The 26,814-nt window shown below is 51.3% G+C and overlaps 1 protein-coding gene across 4 annotated transcripts in view; it reads left to right on the top strand.

Moving 5' to 3' along the window:
* The window catches only part of TEAD4 (TEA domain transcription factor 4), a 42,238-nt gene extending 15,638 nt beyond the window's left edge, over positions 1 to 26,600 (top strand). Inside the window, exons 3-12 of one of the 4 annotated variants that reach the window (XM_040462797.1) lie at positions 3,243 to 3,307; positions 3,779 to 3,841; positions 7,582 to 7,710; positions 8,802 to 8,845; positions 9,364 to 9,419; positions 11,729 to 11,916; positions 13,009 to 13,182; positions 25,100 to 25,240; positions 26,021 to 26,173; positions 26,295 to 26,600. In XM_040462797.1, the coding sequence (XP_040318731.1) occupies positions 3,243 to 3,307; positions 3,779 to 3,841; positions 7,582 to 7,710; positions 8,802 to 8,845; positions 9,364 to 9,419; positions 11,729 to 11,916; positions 13,009 to 13,182; positions 25,100 to 25,240; positions 26,021 to 26,173; positions 26,295 to 26,408 (1,127 nt within the window). In that variant the 3' untranslated portion in view covers positions 26,409 to 26,600. The remainder of the gene's footprint in view (positions 1 to 3,242; positions 3,308 to 3,778; positions 3,842 to 7,581; positions 7,711 to 8,801; positions 8,846 to 9,363; positions 9,420 to 11,728; positions 11,917 to 13,008; positions 13,183 to 25,099; positions 25,241 to 26,020; positions 26,174 to 26,294) is intronic. The other 3 variants (XM_040462798.1, XM_040462799.1, XM_040462800.1) reach the window with 3 other exon arrangements.
* The last annotated feature ends 214 nt before the right edge of the window (positions 26,601 to 26,814 follow it).

Below are 26,814 nucleotides of genomic sequence, written 5' to 3'. Positions count from 1 at the left end.
GAAGGTGCTATGAGAACAGTAAAGACAGTAGGCAGTCCAAGGTGGGTAGGCGGGGGCTGACCTCAGTTTTCAGGGGAGTGTTCAGGGAAGTGGTCTCTAAGGCAATGGCATCTGAGCAAAGAAGGTGTCAAGGGTGTGAAGGTGAGGTTGTGGGCCACATGTGACTGGGCTGAGAACAGGGCACATAAAGGCTTTCAGATGGGCATGGGTCAGGCAGGTCTTAGGAACAGCCAGGAGACCAAGTAGCAGGTGACATAAGTTCAGGGAGGGGCTGAGCTGGGGATGGAGTGAACATATCCTGTGGGTCTCTCTAGGCCATTGTAGGGGCTTGGACACTTATAATCTGAGGGAGATGGGAAGCCACTGGAGGGTGTTTGAGCCACAGGATTGCTGTGGCTACTGTGTTGAGAATAGGCTGATCAGGGGATCCAGGTAGAAGGCTATTCTAATAGTTGAGGCCAGGGAGGATGGGAGCTTGGACCACGGAGGGTAAGGTGGTGAGAAGTGTCTAGATTCCGGTTATACAATTGACCTTTGAACAATGTGGGGGTTAGAGATGCTACCCTCCCCCCAGACACAGTAGAAAATCCACGTATAACTTGAACTCCCCCAGAACTTAACTACTAACAGCCTGCTATTGACCAGAGCCTTATCAATAATATAAACAGTCGATTAAGACATATTTTGTATATCTATTCACTATATCCTTATAGTAAAATAAGCTAGAGAAAGGAAAATGTTATTTAAAAAATCCTAAGGAAGAGAAAATACATATGGTATTGTGCTGTATTTATTAAGAATAATTCATGTGTAAGTGGACTTGTGCAGTTCAAACCCATGTTCTTCAAGGGTCGGCTGTCAAGATTTGCTGATATACCCTTTATTTGACAAACAGGGCCAGATTTTGGAGATGCCGACCTGAATGGGGATGTGTAGTCTCTTGCTCTGAGGTGTTGAGAATCTAACAGAAAAGACAGATAGAACTGATAGGTTGCTCCCTGCACACAAGGTGTGGGCTAGAGGAGCAGCATGGGAACACAATGGTCTCTGATGCCATTCAGACGAGTGCCCCCTGCCTTTCCCACCACCCGCCCCGGGACTCTCCAACTTGCCCTTCTCAAGAGCATGTCCTCCAGCACTGCAGTCAGCTTCCTGGCTCTCAGGAACCTTCTCTCTCCCCTTGCTCTTCTCCTTGCTCCCAGGCTGGTCTCTGAACTACACTACTCCCACAGGCCCGTTTGTTTTACAGGAAAGGAAACTGAGCCAAAGTTAAGGTCTGTTTCCTAAGTCTATAAAAATTTGGTTGGAATAATCTTGAGAAAATACCCTAAAAAGGCCTGTTCTATTTATTTATTTATTTATTTATTTATTTATTTATTTATTTATTTATTTAATTTTATTTTTATTAAATTTTTCTTAATGTTTATTTTTGACAGAGAGAGAGAGAGACAGAATATGAGCGGGGGAGGGGCAGAGAGAGACGGAGACACAGAATCCAAATCTGGCTGCAGGCTCTGAGCTGTCAGCACAGAACCCAATACGGGGCTCAAACCCACAAACTGCGAGATCATGACCTGAGCCAAAGTCGGACGCTCAACCGACTGAGACACCCAGGCGCACCTAAAAGGGCCTGTTTTAAGAAGAGAAGTCTGGGTAAAGGTCCATGGAGGAATAAAATCCCATTGGCCACGGTCTCATAGCTCATTTGTGGAACCACTGGGCTAGCATCTGGCTCCCCAAATCCCAGTTCTGTGACCCGTGTATAGTCACCACTGGTGATGACTTAGACTCTCTGGCAAGTGATAATAGCACTTCATAGCTGCAACATGAGTGTCTCAAGTTAGACATGGGGCAGGACTGTTGAACTTTATTCAGACATTTGTTTAAAGGAGCCTTTGGAATACCTCTCCCTGGAGAGCTTTGAGAAGAGCCATCTTGCTGGATCCCTGTTTTAGGTGCAGACCAGCCGGCAGGTGATATCCTCAGGGTCTGATCCTCCCTCCCTTCTTTCCCTGACACAGACAGTCCAGTGCTCAGGCCAGCTAGTCTTTCTGGCAGATGAGACCTCTTCAGGGTGGCCTCTTAATTCAGCGTTGGCAGTGGGGAAAGGTCAGCTGGGGGGCCAGCTTGGCCTTGGCTGTGCTCTCTGCTTACAGCAGGGTGGCGGATAGCCTATTCATCACCACCACCCCACCCCCACCCCCTGCACCAGCAGTCTCCTTACTCATAGTCACAGTCCTCCAGGCTCAACAAGGGCCAGCAGGGCAGGGCAGGCTGTCGGCTGTGCCCTCTGGCCCCAGAGCTGGACCAGGGAGGTGGTAGCTCCTGCTGAAATCCCCTTGCCCTCCCTCTCCCCAGCCCAATGTCCTTCTTTATGGTTTAATCCTACCCAGTGGTCAAGGTCCAGCTGAAGGCTCACCTGACCACCCAACCTGAACTGACCCCTTGTGCTCTGAACACACTGTGTGTTCCCTGTCTGTGGCACGCACTGGAGTTACAGCATGGGCACACGTCTCTCCTCAGCTAGGTGGCAGTTTCTTTGAAGACGGAACCTCTTTTCATAATTGCATTTATAGTAGTAGAGGACACAGGTGGCTCCTCATAGTTTTCTGAGATCCCTTAGATGCAGCTTTAGCCCCTAGCAGGGTGGGCCCATGGCGCACACTCAGTATTACTTGTTGACTGGTTAGAGCCACGGGGCTGGAGTCGTGGTCTGTCTGGGTTTTCTTTGAGTTAAGCGCTTCAGACCTCCTCTCTGGTCTGTCTCAGCACGTATGTCCCCCATCCCCGCTGCTGCTCACAGACCAGACAAGACATCTTGTAAGGCCCTGCTCGTATGGAGGTGGTGGAAGCCGCGGGGACTGCACGGGGGATGGCCAAAGCCGAAGCGCTTCCCTGCAGCCTCTCAAGTGTGCAGAAGGCCCCAGGAGGAGGCAGGACTGTCAGCCTGCTGTAGAGTGGAGGGGAGGAGGTGGCCTCTGAGAGGGCTCCCCAAGTTTATGTGGGGCCCACAGCCCTGTCACCTCCTTGCTCTCAGGTTACCAGTCTCCCACCAAGGCCTCAGCTTCCTCTTGCTGCTGGGAGATCTGTGGGATCCAAGGAGGGCAGGAGGGAACCTGTAGAATCCTCACCCCAAGTACCCAGTCAAGGTGGCCAGAGGATGAGGGAAGAGATCTCCCAGATCGTCCTGTGTGCCTGCCTTTTGTCCTTCTTCTGCTGAGAAGCTGTTGGTGTCTCTGTAGGTCGGAATGAGCTGATTGCCCGCTACATCAAGCTCCGGACAGGCAAGACCCGCACCAGGAAGCAGGTGGGCCCTGAAAGATGAGTGTGGGTCCCAGGGGCAGGTACCCCAGTTCCAGCCTGCTCCCATGGTGGGCCAGGGCCTCTGTAGGCCCCAGTGTGGATTCCTGGTGGGGTTGGTTCAGAGGGGTTGTGTCTTTTTGGTGTGCCACAGATAGTTCAGTTTCCCTGTGGTTCCTGTTGCTATCAACTGGGAGGAAATCCCTCACCTTACAGGGGAGTCAGCAGCCCCCTCCCCTCTCCAGGACACCAGAAGAACAGAGGACAAAGTACTGGCACTATACTTGTATTTATTGCCAAAGTCTGGATTAGCTGGATATGGAGGGACTGAAGGCCCACCACTGACTGGCCCTTTCATTCATTCATTCCACAGATGTGGATTGAGGCTGAGGAGGGCGGTGCTGAGGGTCAGGGAGCCAGAATGGGGAGCACAGGCCTTCTGGGAGGTAGGGACAGGAGCCTTCTCTTCCTGCTGCAGGTCTCCAGCCACATCCAGGTGCTGGCCCGTCGCAAAGCCCGCGAGATCCAGGCCAAGCTAAAGGTAAGGCAAACAGCAGCAGTGGGAGGGAGGACCTAGGGCATGGGTGGGGCCAGCTTCCTAGAAATTGGAGCTCCTTTTCCAGCAGGAAAAGTCTTCCCTTGGGTTCAGGGGCTGGCTGTTTGTGTGGAGAGCCAGCATGCTTGTTGGTGTTAAGAAGACTGGGATTTAGCCTATAATCGTGCTCCTGTCTATATAGGGAATGACACTTGACTTCAGAGCCGTGTGTGTGTGTGTGTGTGTGTGTGTGTGTGTGTGTGTGTAAGTATGTGTAACCACCAGGCTCTAGAGCATCCCCCCTCCCTGGACAGAGTACTTCCCGAATCACAGTGGGATTGTCCTCCATACCCCCTTCCTTGAGGACGTCCTTGAGCCACTGGCCCCTTATTTGCCATCTGCTGAGCCTACAGGGTGGTCAGGCTTGGGAGGCACTGCTGTGGGTAGTGGGGTGGGGGTGGGTTGTACTGTGGGAGCTGGTGGAATTCCTTTCTGCACTCTGCTCTCTGAGATGGGCAGTTCTCTCCCCTCCCCAGGTCAGCCCTACCTTACAGGGCCATGCCCCACAGGACTCCCCCTGGGGCACTCTGTTCCCCACAGGACTTAGGCCTCCTGGTCGCTGGAGCCAGGGGACCCTTTTGGTGAATGGCAAGAGGGAGTGAGCCCCCACCCCACCATAGACACGCTTGTAGTAGAGTTTTCCCAGCTACTTGGCAGGAAGAGCTAACATCTGAGGGAATCAGACTGAGTCCAGCAGTTAACACACTTTTTTTTAAGCAGCCAGGTCCCCCCTTTCCCCCCCAAACAAAATATCACCCCCATATGTTATCAAAGGGGCTACTCCAGTCAAAGGTAGGTTAGTGAGGAATAGGCCAGAGACCCTGCTCCCATCTGCTTCTGATGCTCTGTGGCTCTTGAACCCCAAAGTAGCTCATAACCCAGTTAAAAACCCCTGAACTAGAGGAACTTGAAGGTCCCGTGTGGCTTCAGTTGTCCGTGATCCTGACATGGGAGGCTCCAAATGAGTGGTGGGAACTCCCAGGAAGCCGCACCCCGCTGCCCACTCAGCCCAGCTGTCCCCAGCCCCCACAGCTGCAGCCCGGCACCTCGTTCCTTTGTCCCTGGGACAGCTGGCTGGGCCTCAGCTGTCACTCCCTCTCAAGCCAGCACACGTACCCTCAGACACCCTTGGGTCCTGGAGTCCAACTTGAGCCCCACTTTCCCTCTCCGGTCTGCCTCTCACTGGGACCCTGGCAGGGGGCCAGAATGGAGACAAGACTTTACAGTGTTCTGTTTACAGCCATCCAGGGAAACTTTTAATTCCCTTGGGGACCATCTGTATGGGCACATTTGCTTCAAGGATTCGCACCTACCTTTGTCCACATGCTGTAACTTGGAGGCCAGGGAGAGCCTTCGTAGACCACTGGATGGACATCAAGGGCAGCCATGAGCCCCTTAAATAATATGCAAATATTTATATGAGTTTTCTTGGGGAGATTGGTTTGAGGATTTTGTCATATTCTCAAAGGGGTCTGTGACCTAACATAATCCCTGGTGGACAGACTTCTATTAGATAGAAATCCTCCAGGACCCGGGATTTGGTGTAGCATGCTCTGCCCTTGTACCATGTGAACTTGAATGAGTCACTGACCTTCCTCAAGCTCCATTTGGTTTAAAATGTAAAATGACAGAGTTAAGCAAGTTGATGTCTGAGGTCCTCTCCAGCCCCAAAATTCAGTGACTCCCTGGCCTTATAGCCTGGCCATTTGATGTCACTCCTCATAATGTCCTTCCTACTTCCCCTTGATTCCTGTCCCACCCTGGTAAGGACGTGGTTTCCTGAGTCCCAGTCATTTGTTTAGATCAGCTATCCGGGAAGGGACGTAAGTGGCTGACATTGAGCGGATGGGGCTCTCTGGCTTCATAATGTAGTTGTTAACCACAGAGGTCTGCAAGCTTTGGGAGGGTATGGCCTGCTGCATCATACATGTCCTCCTGGAGGGAGAGGCCTGAGCCAGCTGGCCTGGGCGTGTTTGACTTCTTCCTCCTGAACAGTGCAAGTGTCCTTGGGAAGAGGCCACCTTATGCTGATTAGCTCCCTCTTTGGTTATCAGGGAGCCTCTGAGAGCAAGGCCCAAGTTTGACCCCAAAAGGACAGTGGTTTGAGGATGACCCGTCCACTCAGAAGGGTTTCCTGTGTGTTCTGTGGTGTGCGCTGGGTGCCGGCAAATATCAGTGTCCATCCTCCTCGCTCCCTGCCCCAGTGTCCTCCGCCCCCCTGCCCCAGCCCTGCAGAGGCCCAGAGGTAAATTGATAATGCCAACCGGGGCCAAACTCTCAGGCCAACCATCACCACTGTCAACACCGTAGTCACATAAATTCTCTGAGCCTCGGTTTCTTCATCTTAAAATGGGGATCCTACTGGTCCTGTTGGCCTCACAGGAGTGCTGCGATGTTCAGAGTCCACGTGTGGGTCACCTTGTGCCAAGTGAGTGCAGATGGTCCTGGAGAGGCTGAATGGAGGGGCCTTTGGAATCCTGCCCCACAATCACAAGGTGTTGGGATGCTGTTGGGGGCCACCAAGGTGGTGCCCGCCTCACAGGGCTACGGTGGGGACTCAGTGAAACTGTCATAGAACGGCACCTGTAGGCTGCAGGGACCTCCATCGCTTCTCCGGGATGACTCGGTTATGACTCAGGACAGATCTGGGTCTACCAACTTCATTACCAAATAACAGCTAATTTATTTTCTCTGTTTAAAAATATTCATCGTAAAGATAGAATTTCTAATCTGAGCTCCTGAGTTGACATAATCCAATCTTTTGGCCTCAATTAAGCTATACACGCTGAATAATACTTGCCATTCCAGTCTATAAATGTGGTCTTATTTTGGACAAAAACACAGTTCCCATCAGGCTTTTTGAAATACAGAAATCTCAGTACTGAAATACGGTCTCATCACTTTTGAAGACCTGTGGGATTAGGACACTCAGGATAGGAACTGCTGGCTTACACACATATAAAAATTTTTACTACTATTATTATCATCATCACTAATGTCATTAAGTGCCTGTTTGTTCCTCACATATGCTTCCCTGAGTACTTCTTTGTTCAGAGCCGGTGCAGGGTGAACCGTTTTTGGGGCCTTTTGACCCAGGGAGGGCAGACCGTACGTGTTTACATCCTGACATGGAAAAGTCTGGGGGTGCCTTGGGTGTCCACAGTGCAAGGGGAGACCCCTAGGGCAGGCCTGAGACAGGTGGGGCCACAGGAGATCGCCCCATGCCTCTAGACAGTTTGTGTGACCGAGGATGACCCCTACTGTCCATTCGAGGAGGTCTCTGACATATTTATGTATCATCTACTATGAGCCAGGTACCATGCCAGCTGCCAGTGGTGTGGAGGCGAGCAAGGACTAAAAAGCTTCTGTTTTCAAAGTATCCCCGTGGAGACACCGCCTGGCAGATGGTCTCCAAAAGGCCCTTTAAGCTCTAATAAAATAGGCTGGACACGTATTTTGCCCCTTTGACAGATGAGGAAACTGATCAGAGAAACCAAGTGACCTGCACTTAGTCACAAACAAAGTTAATTGCACTGCAGGGGCATAAGCCTCAGCCCTCAGGGCCTTGTCCAGGGCTCTGGCCACTGGCGATAGGACAGCTTCCCTGAGCACAAGCCCGGATCCCGCCTTGCCCATGCCTGCCCTAGTGACCACTGCTGAGGCCCTCCCTTCCAATGTCTCCCCAGGACCAGGCAGCTAAGGACAAGGCCCTGCAGAGCATGGCTCCCATGTCGCCCGCCCAGGCCATCTCCGCCACAGCCTTCCACAGTAAAATGGCCCTCGCCCGGGGCCCAGGCCACCCAGCAGTCTCAGGGGTAAGTGGGGCTGCCTGGAGCCAGAGGCCACACCAGCCCCTCCTTCTCACTCCTCCCCCTCCTGAGGAGCCAGAGGCACTGGCCAGGCCACATTTCTCTCACTTGAGTCCTCCAAGGCCAGGAGAGCCAGGGGGAAGGAGGGACCAAGGGCCAAGGGGCCACGCTGAGGCACAGCTCTGCTGGCATCGGCACCACCTTCTCGGGGGCCTTGCCGGTGACACAGCAGACCTCCCACAAGGGGCAAAGCAGCTCCCATTAGCTGACCAACCAAGGAGCTCTACAGAGTTGGCTTGATTGACAGGTGAGGGGGCTGATGCCTGAGTCTTTGGTGTGACACCAGCATGCCTCTGAGCAGCTCTCCACCACTCGGCCCTGTCCCGGCTCCCCCCTCCCCTCTGCTCCTCAGCACTGTTCTCTTTCCAGTCGGAGAGCTGATGTTCAGGAACAAACGCTTGTTTGGGTTTTAAATTTCTTGGCCATGGCCAGCTTGGTCACCCTTTCAGAATGATCTAGAAAGGCTCCTCCTTTCTAGGGCTGTGTCCTCACAAGGTTTTCTTGGCTATAGGGTCTACATGGGTCTTCACCATGCACCCATAGCACTGCCCTAGGCGTGTAGGGAAGGACCTCACCCCATGCTCGGTGAGCCTCTCGTCCAGGAGTTTTCAAAGTGTGCTCCAGAGACTGCTAGTCCATCAGAATATTGCATAGATAGGGAACAAAATAATTCTGTGCGTAAGGAAGTTTGGGACGCTTACAACTAAATAGGTTTCTTGACCTTGGACTGTTCAGGCCTTATGTGCTGCTATGCACTGTGGGCCTCTAAGGGAGGAATACAGTTGCTGTAATTCTAAACCTGGGGTTTCTCTCAAGGAGCACCTTCTTGGCAGAGTGTGTCTAGAGACTAGAGCTCCTTGAAACACACTTTGGGACACTGCTGTAACCTAGCCCAGTGTAGCAGTGCTGACTCTCCTTACTGCCCACTGGGTCTAGGCCCCCAATCCTGCCTTCCAGATGAGGCCCCTGCTCGGTCTTCCCACACCACGGCCCTGGTGCATGGGGCTGTGCTGACTCTGTGCTTTTTGCCTCCTCAGTTTTGGCAAGGAGCTTTGCCGGGCCAAGCTGGAACATCCCATGAGTGAGTATGGCCTGCTACCAGTTGCTCTCTGAACTGAACTTGAGCCTGTGAACTTGTGCTGTGGAGCCTGGCTCCCAGTATGGGACAGGGTAGCAGTCTGGGGACAGCCTTTCAGGAGGGGCTTGAGCTTTGGGATCAGGCTGTCCTGCTTTTTAGGCAGTAGCTCAGTCTGTGGTGTGGACACTCTGGGGTGGCATTTGCTGAAACTCCAGTCTGTCCAGGGTGAAACAAGGCCAGAGCTTGGGACCCTGAGGGAGAGAGGCTAGGAAGCAGACCTCTGGCTGGCTTGGGAGGGAAGGAAGGAGGGAGGAATGGATTTTCCCAACAGACATGCTGCTTCTGTGGGTCATCCATGAAACTTGAGGGACTTGGCAGGGGAGGGAGCAGGTGGCCAGAGCCCATTAAGGCCACTTATGCTCAGACCACCGGGGCCAGCCACACACAGCGTTGGACACTGCCAGAGACTCCTGGGCTGCAACCTGCCCAGGGCTTACACCTCCTCTCTCCTGTCTCCGTAGTGTGAAACCTTTCTCTCAACAAACCTACGCTGTCCAGTCTTCGCTGCCTCTGCCAGGTGGGTCGGCAGCGCACAGCTCCCGTGCACCTCGCACACCTGCAGCTCCTGCCCTCCAGGTCCCGACCCCCCGACAGCTGGATGCCTCATGCCCCTGTTAGATGCTGCCCTGGCGTGTGCTCAGTCTCCTGGCCCCACCCCATTCTGTGCTCCTGCCACGCACACCTCTGCCGTGCACCAAGCCCGCCATACCTCTTGGGTTGTTTGATACACTCAGGGCTTCCAGGAGTGCACACGGGTCAGAGGGGGCGGTCCTTGTGCCCCAGGGCAGCTGTCCCCCAGCCATCTTTCTATGCTGCATGTGTGTCCTGTGCAGCTTGGCTCCTGGGATGGCTTCCCTCTTGGTGATGCTAAGATGTCTCTTTCAAAATGGGAGGTCCAAGGAGAGCGTGGCTTTGTTGCCTGGAGCCACTTGTGAGCAGAGGGAACACTCCAGGGCAGAGGCCTGGAGCATGGGTAGGGCCCCTCCCTCTCACTGCTCAGGTAACCTGCCCTGTCTTTGCTTCTTTCTCATGGAGGTCCCTTACCTCCTTCCTCTTTGAAGGGCAAGACAGGATCCTTCCCCTTAACCACCTTTTCTGGCTCGGGGGATGACTCCCTGCTGACCTTCTGGCCTGGCTGGTTCTGTTCTGAGAGCAGCCCATCACCCTCCTGGTGTCCTTATTGCTACTTTCTCCCAGCACGAGCGATCCACCCTCCTGTGTGTCCCCTCCTCTCCCTGGCCTCACTGTCTTGGTTCAGGCCCACCTACTCTTGCCTGGATTACTGCAGCAGCCTCTTAACCTGACACCGGTTTTATCTCGCTTCCCCTCTTCACCCTGTAATTTACCCCAGGGACCTTTATAAAGCATCAATCCCACCATGTGGTTCCTAGGCTTAAACTCCAATCCTAAAATAAATAAATAAATAAATAAATAAATAAATAAATAAATAAATAAATAAATAAATAAATAAATAATAATAATAAAAAAAAAAACTCTGTAGTAGGACTTGCATGGACCTCCTTGGTAATTTAGCTTTCTCTCCTCTCCCTCCTTCCCTCCATGCCCCCAGCCCCGCCCTGCCTCTGGGCTGTTGCTCAGGCCTCCAGGAAGCTCCTCTGCCCTGCCCCCACCCAGTTTAGGCATCCTGAGCGCTCTGCACCCCCATCTGACACTTGACACTCTATTGCCAGTATCTGGGGTTGGGGGCAACGTCTGTGGCTGACTGGTCTGTGTCTTCTGTGTATCCAGTCATGTCTGGCACATAGCACTTGTTCAGTGTCCAGCATGGCCCTCCTCCCACCCTTGTGTTTCTTCTCTGTCTCCTTCCTTGAATGCTCCCGAGTTACCCACCTCAGCATGTGGGACTTCCCAGCCTGGAAAGCTGGTGTCTGGAGTTCTGTCTCACTGCTTTCTCACATCCCATCAGTCACTGAGGCCCAGGATGTGCCTCCTCTATCCCTTACTCTTCCCTTCACTACACCGCTTTCATTCAGGCCGTCATTTTTCCACTGGGAAAACATCCCTGGGACCAAGCCTCTGACCGCCTCACCCCTGCCCAGTCCTTCCCTCACACTGAGTAGGATCTTTCAGAAATGCATGTCTGATCAGTTCACTGTCCTCCCTAAAATGCTCTGTCCCTCTCAGACTCTCAGGCTAAAATTCATGCTGCTTAGCACAGTTCCCCCGTCCGGCTCATCTCTTGTCTTCGTTTCCTGCCACTGGCACAAACCCACCCACTCTCCAGTTCCTCTGAGGACGGGGCTTCTCACAGCCCCTAGTTTGCCTCTGCCGTGTCCTCTGCTTGGAGCACCCTTTCCCCTTTCTCCTCTCCTGCCTGTACTTACTATTTCCTTCAAGCATCACTTTCTTGGGAAAAACCTTCCCTGCCCACCCCCAAGTGCATACTTTGTCAATTCTTATCACACTCATTACTTCTGCTTTTAGCAAACCTGTAAGGAATGCCAGGCACTGTTCTAGGGGCTGGAGAGACTGCAGTGAACCGATCCGGAAACTTCCAGTTCTCACGGGGCTTCCATCACTATAGCAGTCAGTGTGTCTGGTTATCTTTGACCGGACCAGAAGCTCCTCCACAAGAACGTAGTTGTGCTGCTCGGAAGCCCTCAGCCCAGCTGGCATCCCGGCCCCTCCACGCGGCATCCATTTTCCCTTGAGGACAGTTCTGTACGGGGGGCCCAAGGGGCCTAACTTGTACCGGGCCAGGCACTCCCCTCCACCACCCCTGCCGGGGGGGTCCCATTTAGGGGAGGCAGGAGATGATTCCCTTGCCAGCACAGGGTCTCATGGCTGGGCCTGGGATCCTCGCAGAGGCTGAGGCGTGGACCCGTCCCCATGTGCCTTTCCTGCTGCATGCAGGGTTTGAGTCTCCTACAGGACCCGCCCCATCGCCCTCAGCGCCCCCGGCACCCCCATGGCAGGGCCGCAGTGTGGCCAGCTCCAAGCTCTGGATGTTGGAGTTCTCTGCCTTCCTGGAGCAGCAGCAGGACCCTGATACGGTAGGTCCTGGCCTGGGTCTGGCTGGCTCTCCCACCCTCTCCTGTTCCCGGAGGTTCTTGCTCCCATGTCTTTCCAGCTCTTTTTCCACCTGCTTCTGGCTTCCTGCCCTGGCCTTCTGCCCCACTCCACTTCTGGGTTTTACTTAGATGTCCTGTTGCTTCCCAGTCTTCCCTTCCATTGGCCCTCCCCCTTTCCTTCATCCTCCCTCTCTCTTCTTTCCTCACTTCACCTCCCTCTTTCCCTGACACTGTTGATGCTCCCACCCCAAAGCCATCCCCTGGTTTCTTTTTCTATCCTGGTTCTCCTGGCCTCTCCCTCTGCTGCTCCCTCTCTGATCTGTACTCTTCCCTCCATGCTCCCTGCCCTCCCACCCAGCACCGCCCCCCCCTTTCCCCTGTGGCTCTGAGGAGCCTCCTGTGTCTGACCCATATCTTTGGGACAGTAGCAGAGAGAGGAGCCCCATCCCCACCCTGTCTCCTTCAGGGTCCCGTGTCCCTGGTGACCAGCGTTACCTGCAAAGGTCAGAGGAGGAGGAGGAGCTAGAGAAGGCTGGGCTGACAGGGTGCCAGAGCCTGGGGGACTTCACAGACCATTTCACACTGATGTTTTCAAACTTGTTTTTTCAGCTGAGGCACCCATTAATCATACTCTTACTCAGAAGCCCAGTGGGTACAACAGAAGAAGTAGACTTTGGTTGTAGCCAGGTGCCTGTAAGGGGACACAGAGGCAGCCTAGCCCCCATCTATAGGGTGGAGCACTGTTTGAAAACAGCTTATCTAGGTCAGTGGTCTGACGTGACAGATGAGATAACAGAGGCCCAAAGATAGAAAATGCCCACATAGCCAGGGCAAGAATGGTACACATAACTGCAATTTATTGAGTACTGACTAGGTGCAGGCACAGCACCAAATGCTTTATACCCGTTAACTTTGCTTTACATTTGATCCTTTTACTGTCTCCAGTTGGGAAACTGAGGCCCAGAGAAGTGAAGTCACGTGCTCTAGGTGGCATGGCTGTGATCTGAGCTCTGGGCTGCTGTGTCTGCCCTGATACCTTCTACCTGTCCCTGAAACCAGCTGTTCTCTCCACAGTATAACAAGCACCTGTTTGTACACATTGGCCAGTCAAGCCCAAGCTACAGTGACCCCTACCTCGAAGCCGTGGACATCCGCCAGATCTATGACAAATTCCCAGAGAAAAAGGGGGGACTCAAGGAGCTCTTTGAACGGGGACCTTCCAATGCCTTTTTTCTTGTGAAATTCTGGGTAAGCCCTTTGATAAACTCTTCCTTCCAGTCCCTAGTACGTTGATGATAATGAGGAGAACGGAGGAAGAGTGAGCATAAGGTGCCCTTTCCATGAGTGGAAACCCGGGGAAGGCAGGGCCAGTGCAGAGTGGGGAAGCAAGCACAAAACGGCCACACAGTGGCGGGAGGCTGAGACAGGGAGCCAGCCAGTGGTGCTGGAGGGCCAAGCTAGCAGAATCAGTCCCTCTTCTGAGAGGTGGTGATGGCATCCGGGTCTGGCCAGGAAATGCAGCCTCTAGGGGGCTATAGCGCTGCAAACAGACTTCAGGAGACACTGAAGGGGGCATAGGCAAAGAGCCATCGTGGAATGTTTGCCAACTCCTGAGCTGGTTTCAGGGCTGGAACAGAGCAGCTCTTGGGCTGGGCAGGGCTTGGAGAAGTAGGCCGTAGGATTAGGATAGGTCACCCCAAGAGGAATACCTACCCAGCTTGTCAAACAGCTGAGCCCATAGGCTTTGCCTCTGCTGCCTTCCCTGCCTCACCCCTGGACGGGTTCTGTGTTGGGAGAGCCCCCTGCTTTTGAAACATCTCCTCTAAGACTAGGAGGTGTAGTACCTGCGCTGGGAGCTTACCTTCTGGGGGCCCAGTATACGCAGAAAAGGGGTGCAGGGAAGAGAGTCAGACAAGTGCACACTAAGCCAGTGGTGAGGAAGTGCAGAAGTCCTTCGGGCATGCTGATTGGAGCCTTTGGACAGTTTCAGAGTATTTTACATATAATTCCAGGTGGCTTAAAGGCCCCTGGCTGGGAATCTCCAGTCTGGGCTTCTATAATCAAACCCACGGGCCTGGCTATCTTCAGAAGAGACAGTGCTAGAACTGAGACTCGGGGCCCCTGAGCTTTAGGGTGCTTGGCTTTTACACACTGCAGGCTTGGTGTATGAGCAGGATGGAAGTTGGACCTGGGCCTTTAGGGATGGGCCAGATCTATCAGGATCTGAGCCTGGCAAGGGCTGGTACAGCCTGGGGGAGACATAAGGAAGTGGGCTCTAGAGGGGAAATCATGGGTACAGGTGTGTGAGAGGGAATAATAGAAAATAAGACTGGAAAGGGGAGTTGGATCCTGAAGGTCTTGGTCATACAAGGTCTGGGTTTTAATCTATCCTGGGATGAAAAATAGGTTATATTTTCTTTCACTTTATCTTATTTTTAAATCAGTGAATATTAACTAATACCAAAGGCTTATAGTGAAAAGTGTCAGATTTTTGTCCCACTCCTCCCCAACCCCAATCCCGATCCCCAGAGGCAGTTGATGTAAATTTTCGCTTGTTTATTCTAGGTTTTATCTCCTGAGTTCAAAGTTCTACCTTTATATTGCTATACCTTGATATCACAACTAAGACATTTTGTATTTATTCCAGTACTGTAGAAAAGCATCAGCAATGTTATATCACTTTCCCTCTCATCACCTCAGTACTATCATATACAGTAAGTTGTATAATTTAATAAAAGCAATAAAATGTTTACATTTTTGACCATGCAAAATGACTACCAGAGAGCCAAGAATAATGCTTATGATGTAATTATGTGTTATGATCACGTTTTATTTTTTTGTACAACTTTCTTGTTTTTTTCTTACAAATAAATGGCTTTCTTACTTGCATATTTCTAAATAAACCTATTATTAAAATTTTACAAATCGTTCCATCATAACCATCATACAAATTTTTTTTTTTTTATTAAGTTTTTCCCCAAATGCTCAAACCTATCAGATCATTCATCAGTTTACCCTTTCTCCTGGAGATTTTCCTCCCGGGTGCCTCTGTTCTGCTCCAGTGACTGGTTATTCTCTACACCTAGACTGCTTCCACTTTTCTCCTGTATTGAATCTATGGCTTTCCAGATCTCCTGTTTCTCTCTGTTTGGTGTCCCACTTATTTTGCTGGAAAACATTCTCTAGTACCTCCCTAAGAAAAAAATGTGTGATAGATAAATGTTCTAAGTCTTTGCCTGTTTGAATGCCTGTTTTGGGGGACCAGATCAATAGTTTGGGTAGAGAAACTAGGTCATAAATCATTTTCCCAGAAAGGATTTGCAAGAATCATTTTTCAATGTGTTGCTCCATTGTCTTCAAACACTAGTAGTCTCATTATATCCTAATTCTCTATCCTTTGTTGTGCCACTGAGTTTCGTTTTTGTTTTTTATCTCTGAAAAATTTGCATTTTCCTTTCTATCCCTTATGTTCTTAAGTTTCACATTCATGAGCTTTGGGCTGTCTGTGTTTTTACTTTCTAATTTTTAAGCCAGGCACTTTCAATTGTGACATTAGTATTTCTCAATTTGGGGAAATTTACTTATATTGTTTCTTTCCCTCCGTTTGCTCTGTGTTCTTTACCAAGAACCCCTGTTAGTCTAATGTTGGATTTCTTGGACCTATCCTCTATGAGTTTTATAATTTTTTTGTTGATTTTCCAATTCATCTTCTTGGAGATTTCCTTAACTTTATCTTCTAATTCTTCTAAATTAGTTAAGAATGTATCTGAGTGTATAGTTCATAAAACCCAAAGTAACAGTGGCATAAAGATGTAGTTTATTTTTCTTTCATGTAAAGTAAGTCGAGATGGACTGTCTAGGCTGGTCCAGCAGCTCCTTGAAATCACTGGGGCCTGTCTCCTTTCCAACTGTCTGCCATACACAGTGCATGGCTTCTGTCCTCAAGATCATGGCTTTTGGAGTTCCAGCCATCATATTTATCTTCCAGTTCCAGCCATCAGGAAGGAAGAAGCCAACTTCGTTCCCTCTATGGAGCCTTCTTGGAAGTCCCACACAGCACCTAATTATGTTGTATGGTTGCACCTAGCTGCAAAGGAGCCAGGGAAATGTACTCTTTTGGTGGAGTAAACTGCCATTCTCAATAAAATTAGGGTTCTGTGACTGTAGAAGAAGATGGATGAGTCTTTCAGTTGCTAGTGTGTCATAGTTCAGTTGGTGGCATTTTCCTATCTTAGTCATTCCAAAGATCTTGGCACATCACACAGTTAGTGGTGGATTAGATCAATGGAATATGGTGGCATTCTCTGCACCACCTTCTGTCAGATATTTAACTTTGACCATGACATTTTTAAGAGTTCCTTTTTGTTCTTTGAGTGCATCCTGATCTTGTTTCATGACTACAGTTTTTCTCTTCCTTTCTGGGGATACAAAGTTAGAATCATTTTTTAAGTTTCTTCTCCTTTCTTTGTTTCCTTTTAATCCCTTTTTCTATCTGTTTTGATGTCTGTATTTTAAGTTGGACAGTTTCCTAAAATGGTCATATTTTTTGGTCCATATATTTTTTTTTAATTTTTTTTAACATTTATTTATTTTTGAGACAGAGAGAGACAGAGCATGAACGGGGGAGGGTCAGAGAGAGAGGGAGACACAGAATCTGAAACAGGCTCCAGGCTCTGAGCGGTCAGCACAGAGCCCGACGCGGGGCTCGAACCCACAGACAGGGAGATTGTGACCTGAGCCGAAGTCGGATGCTCAACCGACTGAGCCACCCAGGTGCCCCTGGCCCATATTTTTTTAATAGCTTTCTTGTCGTATAATTCACCTGCCATAAAATTCACTGACTTAAAATGTATAGTTCAGTGTTTTCTAGTATATTCACAGAGTTGTGCAGCCAGTCAATTTTAGAACATTTTCATCACCTCCAGAATAAGCCCCATACTCTTTAGCTACCACCTCCTGTGCTCACTCTCCCAGCCTTAGGCAACCACTAATCCTGTCATTATAGCTTTGACTTTTCTGGACATTTCATATAAATGGAATCATACAATATGTGATCCTTTGTGATTGGCTTCTTTCACTTAACATAATGTTTTCAAGGTTCAGCTGTGTTATAGCATGAATCAGTACTTGGTTCCATTTTATGGCTCACTTAGACTCCGTTGCATGGATATACCAAATTTCGTTTATCTCTTCATCAGTTGGTGAACTTTTGTGTTGTTTCCAGCTTTTATGAATAATGCTGCTGTGAACTTCATGACAAGTTTTTGTGTGGCCGTAGGTTTTCATTTCTCTTGGGTAGACACTTGTGGAATTGTTGAGTCATATGGCAACTCTTTGCCTTTTTGAGGAGCTGCCAGACAGTCCCCCAAAGCAGCTGCACCATTTTACATTCCCCCCAGTAGTTATATGAGGGTCCCAGTTCCTCCAGACCCATGCTGACAATTGATATTTTCTGTGATTATACTCATCCTAGTGGGTATGAAGTGGGATTCCTTGTGGTTTTGATTTGCATTTCTCTGTGCTTATCATTTTTGTATCTTCTTTGGAGAAATGTTTTTTGAGCTCCTTTGCCCATTTTTAAATTGGATTGTCTTTTATTATGGAGTCATGAGTTTATATATTATACATAGAAGTCCCTTATTAGATGTGCGGGTTGGAGATTTGTCTCCCAGTCTGTCAGCTCTCTTTTCACATTCTTGATAGTGTCCTTTGGAGCACAGAGGGTTTTCATTTTGGTGAAGTCTGAAGTTCTTTTGTTGTTTACGCCATGCCCATATTTAATAGTTATTGGGAGCTCTGTGTGCAAGGTAGGACTTGACATCTGTTTTTTTTGTTTGTTTGTTTTGTTTTGTTTTAGGAAATCAATAAATGTCAGTATGTTTGTTAGACCTTTTGTTCCTTGAGGTGGCTCAGTTTCTCCATAGAAGACTCCTTGAGTTGTGCCCCTGGAAGGGGTATACGTGGTCACTGCATCCGAGGCATGAGGCAGCAGGAAGGGCTGGGGGGAGCCAAACATTTCTTATGCGGGTTTCACGTAATTCTGTCTTCCCTGTTCGGGCCTGCCCAGGGTCCCTGAAGCCCAAAGCCCTCCTGTTTAATTTCTGAAGATGATTATTCCCTCGTCTTTTGCTGAAGGGTGGGAGAGGTGGCCCGGAGGCCTAACCGTCCTTGGTACTGCCTTTCAGTCAGTTCCTTGTGTAGAAGCCTGTCCCTCCCCTGCCCCCACTGTCCTGGTCCCTCCAGGCCAGAGCCACTGAGGCCTTCTCTCAGGCATACCAGCTCACTTCTTATCTCTAAGCCCTCTGGAGGTGCTTTAGGTTATAATTCCTTTTGTTTCCTTTGCCCCTCAGGGCTCCTTCTAGCTCTGGCCAGCCTTTAGTCTTGAGTTTGCTGAACTTTCTTGTGGTGTGGTCTCGCCTCCATGCTGGGTTGAGAAGATCTAGAAGGAGAAGGTTCTGGATTGACGGGCAACGACTGCCATGGGTGAAGGCAGTGGGGGAAGATAGTGGCACACTTGAGAAAGATTTGCTATCCCTTCTCTTTAGTAATAAGGAATCATTGAAGGGTTTTGAACAGGTGGGAAGTGGCCAGAGTTGTCCTGAGTTGAATAATTAGCCATCCAGACTGGAAGCCAATAGGGTAGGTCAGGCAGGTGTGTTAGCCTCTTCAGGACCTCAGCCAGAGAGGCTGACATAGCAGGTTGTCCTCCCTTTTTTTTTTTTTTTTTTTTTTCTTTTGTGAGAGAGGGAGAGGGTGCAAGTGAGCAAGGGGCAGAGAGAGAGAGAGAATCCTACGAGGGGCAGAGAGTGGGAGAAAGAGAAGCAGGGCTTACCCAAAGTAGGGCTCGTGCTCACCGATGCAGGGCTTGAACTTCCAAACTGTGAGATCATAACCTGAGTGAGGTGAAGTCAGATGCTCAACTGACTGAGCCACCCAGGGACCCGTTCTCCCTTTTTTCAGGAGGGGCTTAGTCCACCTCACTTCCCTTTTTCCTTTCCCTACTCTCCTTTCCAGCTATGACATGGAAATTGGGGCCAAGAGGCTTTGCCATGGGCTACCATTAGCACTGTCACTGTACAGGCAACTCCTGTTCCTGCTGTGTGTCTAGGGAGGCTTCTGGTCTTTTCTTTGGCGAAGGCTGCACCCTCTCTTGAGTCTTCCTCCCCCAGGCCCCCACATCAGTCCAGGCTTAGCCTTGACTTGGAAGAAGGAGCTTGGGAAGGTGATTTGTGGCTCCTTCTCAGCACTGGCTCAGTCACCCTGGGGTTGCAATTTTGGATCAAGAGGAAGGCCTAGTTGGCAGGAAGCATTTATGGGAACAGTACCCTGGAGGAGTGAATGGTATATTTGGGGCCTTTTCACTAGTTCCTGTCTTTTAGTCGTAATATTCTGTATTTTTCTAGCCACCATCCAGACGAGGACCATCCTCAGCCTCCCATCTCACAAAGGCAGGGGAGAACTGAGGCATAGAGTAAGCAGGGGCCTGGCTTTAAGACACCCAGCCAGGGTGAGCCTCTTTTCCTTTGGTCGTTCTCGTGATCTACACGTTGTAAGGTAGGTCAGGGCAGTCGGTGGACAATCACACCAGGCACTATTCATCACTTTACATATATCAGCATGTTCCATCCTGGCTGCAACCCCAAAGGCAGGTTCAGTTGACAGCCTTACTCTATAGAGGGGAAGCCGAGGCACAGAGAAGTGAAATGACTTGCCAGGGTCACGAGGATTCACACCCACTGTGTCTCCAGGGTGTGTGCTCGGAACCATGACACTGAGCTGCCTGACCTTACAGAGTGCCTGGGGTGTACCCTGCTCAGGGTCCTGTGCTCCCCCTGTTCCCATTGGAGAAGGCTCTGGATTGCCTAAGAAAGGATCCTCAAGGCCCTGAGGGACAGCAGAGAATGGCGGTGTGGAGATGGCAGACTTAACTGCGCATTTCTTGTAGAGTTGGGCACTTAGGCCTCTTGAGTTTTCTAGAGTCCAGACTTCCCTTCCAGAAAATGAAGAAGATTGTCCTGCCAGAGGTCAGAGTTGGGCGGGTAGGGAAAAGGAATTAGAATGTTCTTGTCCAACCTTTTGGGCTTGTGGCCCACATCCCCTCCTTCTGATGTTTTGGGGGAGGTAGGAGGCAGGGATTGATGGGAGAAGGGAAGGGTGGAAATTGATCCAGCAGGTTCCCCTGTGGCCTCTGCGCTGTGCCCATGGCTGTGCACATAGCCCCCACTGTGTGGACCTGACATGGACCTTGTCTTCCAAGAGCTCACCTTCCAAGTGGGAGAATCCAGAGCAGATCTCAGGGTCCCGGGACAGTAACCAGGATATAGGGGAGCATGGTGGGCCACCAGTGGGGCCCTTCCAGTGTGCCATGGGAGAACAGGGGGGCAGCAGTGGGGCCCAGCTGGGCTGTAGAGGCTCTTGTCTCCGTTCTGCCACTTGAGAACTGTGATGACCTAAGCAGATCTCAGCCTTCTTGGGCCTGTTTCTCTGAACAGTCAGCAGTTTTGTTCTTGAGGGTCTGCAGGAGGCTGCCTCTCTGAGGACCCCGATGTGTGAGGGGTCTGCTGGCAGTGAAGGGAGGCTGTGTGCCTGCCTTGCCCCTGCCCCTTGCCTGAGCCCCTAGAGCCAGGCCCTCTCTGAAGGCCAGACACTTGGTCAGGGTGAGGACGGGTGAAATCGGAGATGGGGGCATGGCGGCAGCCAGGGCACCTTGGCAGCCATCTGGTCCCTCCTGGGTGGGGAGGGCAGAACCACCAGGGAGTACAAATCTGTGATGGGGGAAAATAAATGCTCCTGTTTGCTAACCATGAGACTTTTGGTCAGCCATGGGGTCCTCACAGCCAGCTCTGGCGTTCCCAGCCATCTGGAACTCTCTTCTCCTGCCCACTTGCCTGGCCGCTCCCTCCCCTGCTGTGAGCTGCCGTGAGACCAACCACACACAGTTAGGAGAGCTGAGCAGACAAGGAAACAAAGCCCTCTCCCCCAAAGCCTCCCTTTCTTCTCCAGCCTGGCAGTGTTCTTCTGGTCCAGCCCAGGCCTTGACTGTGCATGCTGGGGAGCTGATCAGGGTCTGCTTGGAGGAGGACTTTAATACCCCCAACCCAGCCTCCTAGCCCACCCCCCATTGAAAGTTACTGTTCTTTGATGGGATTGCGGTATTAGTTCCTAGGCTCATGGCTGCCGGGACAAATCATTTCCAGCTGGAGCTGGCATCTGGGTGCAGGAGGGGTTGAGTTGTGAGGCTGCGCTCTGTTGGATGTGACATGCACGGTCTAGAGCAGGGACTGAGAAGCTGAATCCCTCCCTCCTTCCCCACAACACATGAGACCAGCCGAGGCCACGTCTGTCCTTGGGGCGGGGGAGAGAGGACTCTTAGACACTGATGGTTGTTAACACCAGTCTGTAAATTGAAAATGTTGGGCAGAGGTGAGCTGAGGCCTTGGAGGGAGGCGAGTACCCCAGACTGGTCCGCATCCCAGCCTGCTGCTCCCTTTGGGCCCTGACATTTCTCTCAGGCACATACCAGCACATGACAATGAATCTGAGCCCCTCTGGCCCCCACTCCTGGGCTGCGGCTGTCTCGGCTCATCTGTCAGTCACCCGATCCCCCACACCTGTTCCAGGCCCCGCCTGGGCTGCCCACCCGCATCACAGCTATGAATAGGGTGAAGGGAGGGGAGCATGGGGGCACTCAGAGGGCAGGAGGGCGAGGGGGGGGGCAGTCTTCCTCTTAGGCTGAGAAAGGTAAGCCATGCTTATTAGAGTAAGGGGGAATGTAAGGGTGGACAGGAAGTGCCTGAAGTGTGGCTGCAGGAGGGGGTGGGGTAGTAACTAGGAGGATGGGGCACTGAGGGCTAGAGGGGGTGCTGAGAGTGGGTTGTCTGTGTCCCCGGCTGCCTCTCCAGGATCCGTGCAGCATAATCACAGGGCTGGTCCCGGGGCAGACTTTGGATGGTCATTGGCAGGATGTTTATCTCTCTCCCACTACCTCCTTAGCTCTCTCCCTCTTTCTCTCTCCTCTCTACCACTCAAAACACCATCGCATTTATCCTACTTGCTGTCCTACGAGTTCCAAATTCCTTGACAGCAGAGACAATGTTTCAGCCTCTCTGAGCCCCACCCCCCTTGGCTGTGCTGGGGGCGGGGAGCAGGATAAAGTGGGTGACCGAGAGATGGAAGGGCCAGGTGAGTGGGGGGCTCTGACCAAGACCTGGGGCGGAGGAGGGTGCGGAGGTTGCAGGGGGAGGTCGGCAGGGGTGGGGTGGGATGGGAGGTGTGGGGCTCATCTCTCTCCCCGCTCAGTGCCACCGAAAGGTGAGAGGTTGAACAGCCACACGTGGCCTTTGTTACAGGCACACCTCACACCAGGTATGGTCCAAACCCTAGGAGAGCGTAGTCCTTGCTGGCAGGGCGCCTACCATCTGGAAGGGGCCACAGCCATCCAAACAGATCCTACCAGCACAAGGTGATGAAGGGCATGTCATGTCCAGGGCACTGCAGGGGTGCTAGGCAGCCATGACCTTTGTGTGCTGGGAAGAACCAGGGAGGGATTGGACCAGTCTTGCCCAGCCGTGGTGCACAGCATTCTTTTAGGTGACATATGAATAAATATTTCTTCTTTAGTAGTCATGCTGTTGTTATTACATGTATCAGAAAAAATAGAATCCCTGACTGATTTCATGGGTATTATTGCTTACTTAGCATGGAGTTAGGGAACGAGTTGATTTAAGAGAAAGCAGTAGGGGCATGGTAAGGCCTGTGGTAGGTGGGACACACGTACAACGTTAATCAAGAGGAGGCTGGCAGGGGCTATAGTCTGAGTGCTACTATCTTATGCCCTGGCCTTGCGACTTGGCTGGCACCCGTCATCCCGTATTCGGGTGCCTGCCCTCCCGGGCAGCCGGGCTTCCTGCCAGCTCTTTTTCACACTTCTGCCCTGCGCTAAAAGCTGCAGCATACTTTGAGCAAACTGTTCCTTTTTAAAGAAGTCTGGCAAACTTCGTCTCCCAGGAGGAGCATGTGACTTAGCAGGGAAAATAGAGAGCTGGATTTTGAGCCCAGTTCACCTTATACTTAACTGTAAAGCTTTGGGCCAGTCCCAGCTGCCGTCAGTGTGCAGCCCACCGAGGCCTGGTCTACCCCGGCCAGGACTTGGGCCCTCTCTCTTGCCGGGCCCCATCCCCACCACAGAGTACTGAGACAGGCCAGCCCGGGGGCGGGACGGGGGGTGTTCACAACACTGCTGTTTATTTCAGAGGCTGAGCATTGACTTGAATGTAGCCGTAATTCCTTTTTTTCCTGTCTTCCCAGTGGCCTCATTAAAACCATCACAGACTACACTAAACATATGCCATTCTATTCAACATGAAAACACGCTTTTTTCTTTTTCTCATCATAAAAGGAACACATCCACATTCTGTTCCATAACCATAACCTGCTTTTTTTTTTCACTTAACAATTGTTGTAGTCAATTCACAATAGTAAATACAGGTCCTTCTCAACAGTTTTTGTGGCTACATAATATTTCTATTGTGCCGTAAGACATGTAATGCCCTCCACCAGTCTAGAGAATGTTCTTGTTCTTGGAAAATTTCTTTCCCCAAAGTAGAGAAAAATAATGACTGAGCTTTCCCTAATGGCCAGTAACAGAACTGCCTGTGCCTGGCTCTAAATGGTGCCAGAGGCTTCCTGGGGTTCTGGGGATCCCCTTATTTTGTGCGGAAGAGTCCTTGGTGTCAGGATCTAGACACCAAGGGTCTAGAGCTTCTACTGCATCCGCAGGGCTCACTCTGAGTCCAGCTTGGCAGTGATTTCAGATTAGTGTGTAGGCGGGATGAGAGGCTCCACCCTCAGAATGAACCTTTTTAAATCTGTGCATTTGTTCTGGGTCCTAAGTGGCTCTGTTAGCACCCCTGGTTCGGATGGAATGATTTGATGTGGGGCCTAAGTTCTGGGGATAGGGACCCCCAAGTGGTTCAGGGCTTCTGAAATACAGTTCCTGCCTCAGAGTCTCCAAGGCACTGCATTATCTCATCCAGTGTCTCCGTCCCTGTCCTGTAACTCTGCCAGATTTGGGTAAGCACTGGAGTTGGAGCCTGAAGACCTGGGACCCATCCCTTGTCAGCTGTGTGGTGTTGGGCGGGGCCTGTGGTCAGGGAGCCTCACTGATCAGACCGAGGCCAAGATCCGTGTGTGAAATCAGGAATCTTACTCCACCTTTTCTAATCAACCCAACATCAAGCAGATGCTTCAGGCTCTGCTTTCAGGAGGGGAGGAAAAGCTGTGTGTTGGAGAACAGCAAGAAGCTGATCTAGAGGACCAGAGGCTCACAAGCCAGGCTGGAGAGTGAGAGCAGTGTTCTCTGATGGCAAGGGGCTCGGTGAGAGGGTTTTAACTATGGGGTGATGCAATCAGACTTGGTTTTCGGAGAGAGCTCTGAGAAGTTAGAGAATGAACCAGAGGGAAGAAGACTGGTGTTGGGATTAGTCTGGAGGCTGAAACAGATGTAAGAAGGTCAAGGGTAGCTAGACTCAGTAATGCTGTAGAGATGGGTGAGAGGCCAACCCCCAGAGCCATTTCCAAAAGAGCATTGGCAGGGTCCAGTGGCCAGCTGGACTGGAGGATGAGACATAGTCAAGTCCCAGCTTCTCCTCCATGTACCAGCACCCCCTCCCACTCTCCGCTCTGCCAGTCTCCCATTCTGGCTTTCTGTTCCCACGCTTACTTCACCATTAGGATGGACTCTGGAGAGGATCTGATAAATTCATACTAAAATAGAAATGACTGATATAGATTCAGATGTTTGCAGTTTAACAAGAGCAGAGCCTTAGACTATAGGACTTGAAGTCCTAAGGACAAAATTGGGGGCCCCACCTGCTGGGTGTGTTGGTGCCTAAATGGGTAGCAGAGGCCTGAAACTAACACAGGTGCCAGTGTTCTCTTTTTCCATTGTTTAGACAACACAACCTGATCTTATACCAGGCCTGGATATGGAGAAAGGTGGAAGCTTTCCAAGATCCTACTGTCCAAGTTCTTTTTAGGCCCTCCTGATGTCTTCCCTGGCCCTAGAACCTGGACTGTGGCCCCAGGCTTCTTTCTGACTCCACCCCTGGTGGAGCCCCTGCCGACTAACCTGTCCACTGCTTGTCTTCCCTGTGTCTTCCTCCAGGCAGACCTCAACACCAACATCGAGGATGAAGGCAGCTCCTTCTACGGAGTCTCCAGCCAATATGAGAGTCCGGAGAACATGATAATCACTTGCTCCACCAAGGTCTGCTCCTTTGGCAAGCAGGTGGTAGAGAAAGTGGAGGTAGGAGCCCTCCCCATATGTTTGTTAAACCAGGCCCCTTGCTGCTTCAGGTTGGCCTTCATCCCTGCCCTCCCCCCCCACCTCTTTCCCCAGATTTGTGTGAGTCAGTGAGCTCTTCCCCTCATAAATAAGTCTGTTACCTATTGGCAACCCACCTCATGTCAAACACAGATGCCGGGCTGGCACCAGGGAAGAGACAGTGCCCCCCATCCCAGGGTTTGTCAGCCCTGGCTGCACCTTTGGTCATCTGGGGACTTTGGAAACACACCAGTGCCTGAACCCCACTCCACAGCAATAGTAGTTTATAAGATGCTCTTCCAGTTATTTTTAAATAAAATTTTATTTTAAGATAATTATGGTTCCACACGCAATGCAATTGTAACCCCATGTACCCTTCATCGGGCAACATCTTGCATAACTAGAGCATAATATTGGCCACCAGAAAATTGACATTGATGCAGCCCAGCAATCCGGTTCGGGTGTCACCTGTTTACATGCTGTCATTTGTGCACGTTAGCGTGTGTTAGTGTGCAGTCAGGACTGAGTCATCGCTCTGTCCCATCTCGCCTAGTGCCGCTACACTCAATGCTCCTTCCTCCCGTACCTGGCCTGCCTATCACTGAGGGAGGAGGGGGGCTCTGTTCTCAAGGGCCTCCAGGCCTCCTGCCTTTTCTTCCTACTTGAGAGTGAGTGGGTCATGGAACTTCCCTGTGGAGTTGGGCCTGGGCTGGAGGTGGTCCAAAGAGATTCTAAGCCTCCGCTGCTCCCTGGGTCCTGCAGACCGAGTATGCCCGCTATGAGAATGGCCACTACTCATACCGCATTCATCGGTCCCCACTCTGCGAGTACATGATCAATTTCATCCATAAGCTGAAGCACCTGCCCGAGAAATACATGATGAACAGCGTGCTGGAGAACTTCACCATCCTGCAGGTGTGTGTGCGTGGAGGGGCCGGGGGGCCCGCACATGTGGGGCGGGAGCGGATGGGTAGGTAGAGCAAATGGCATGCCCTCGTTTGGGGCTCACCTTTTTCATCTTTTTCATCACTTGCAGGTGGTCACCAACAGAGACACGCAGGAGACCTTGCTGTGCGTTGCTTATGTCTTTGAGGTGTCAGCCAGCGAGCACGGGGCTCAGCACCATATCTACCGGCTGGTGAAAGAATAAGAGACTCAGGGAGCAGGGAGGGGGGAAGTGACATCGTGTGTGCAGGGACATGGGGAGGGGATCTGTGGGGGCGGCCCCTGAAGTGCCAGGAGAGCTGAGAGGTCATGACTCTTCCTATCCAGGAACAAACTGTGCCTGAACCTGCAATGCCCAATCCCAAATAAACCCAAGATGGTGTGTATTTTCAGAGGACCTGATCTGGCTGTATGAGCCTCGGGAGGGACTGTGGGAGAAGGGGAACCGACTGGGAAGCAGGCCAGAAGCAGTTCCCGAAATCCCCAGTGGACTCAGCTAGGAACGTCGCCAGATGCTGAAGCTCAAGATAGGATGGCTCCTCTGCTGCTATCGAGCCCTGCACTGTGCTGCTGGCCACCCTGGGAGACCCGGGGATAGGCTCGCGGGTTCT

The sequence above is a fragment of the Herpailurus yagouaroundi genome, unplaced genomic scaffold (assembly GCF_014898765.1).
Source record: "Herpailurus yagouaroundi ecotype Mexico unplaced genomic scaffold, PumYag 355, whole genome shotgun sequence".
In the NCBI taxonomy this organism is placed as follows: domain Eukaryota; kingdom Metazoa; phylum Chordata; class Mammalia; order Carnivora; family Felidae; genus Herpailurus; species Herpailurus yagouaroundi.
This window is presented reverse-complemented; position numbering and strand designations above follow the sequence as displayed.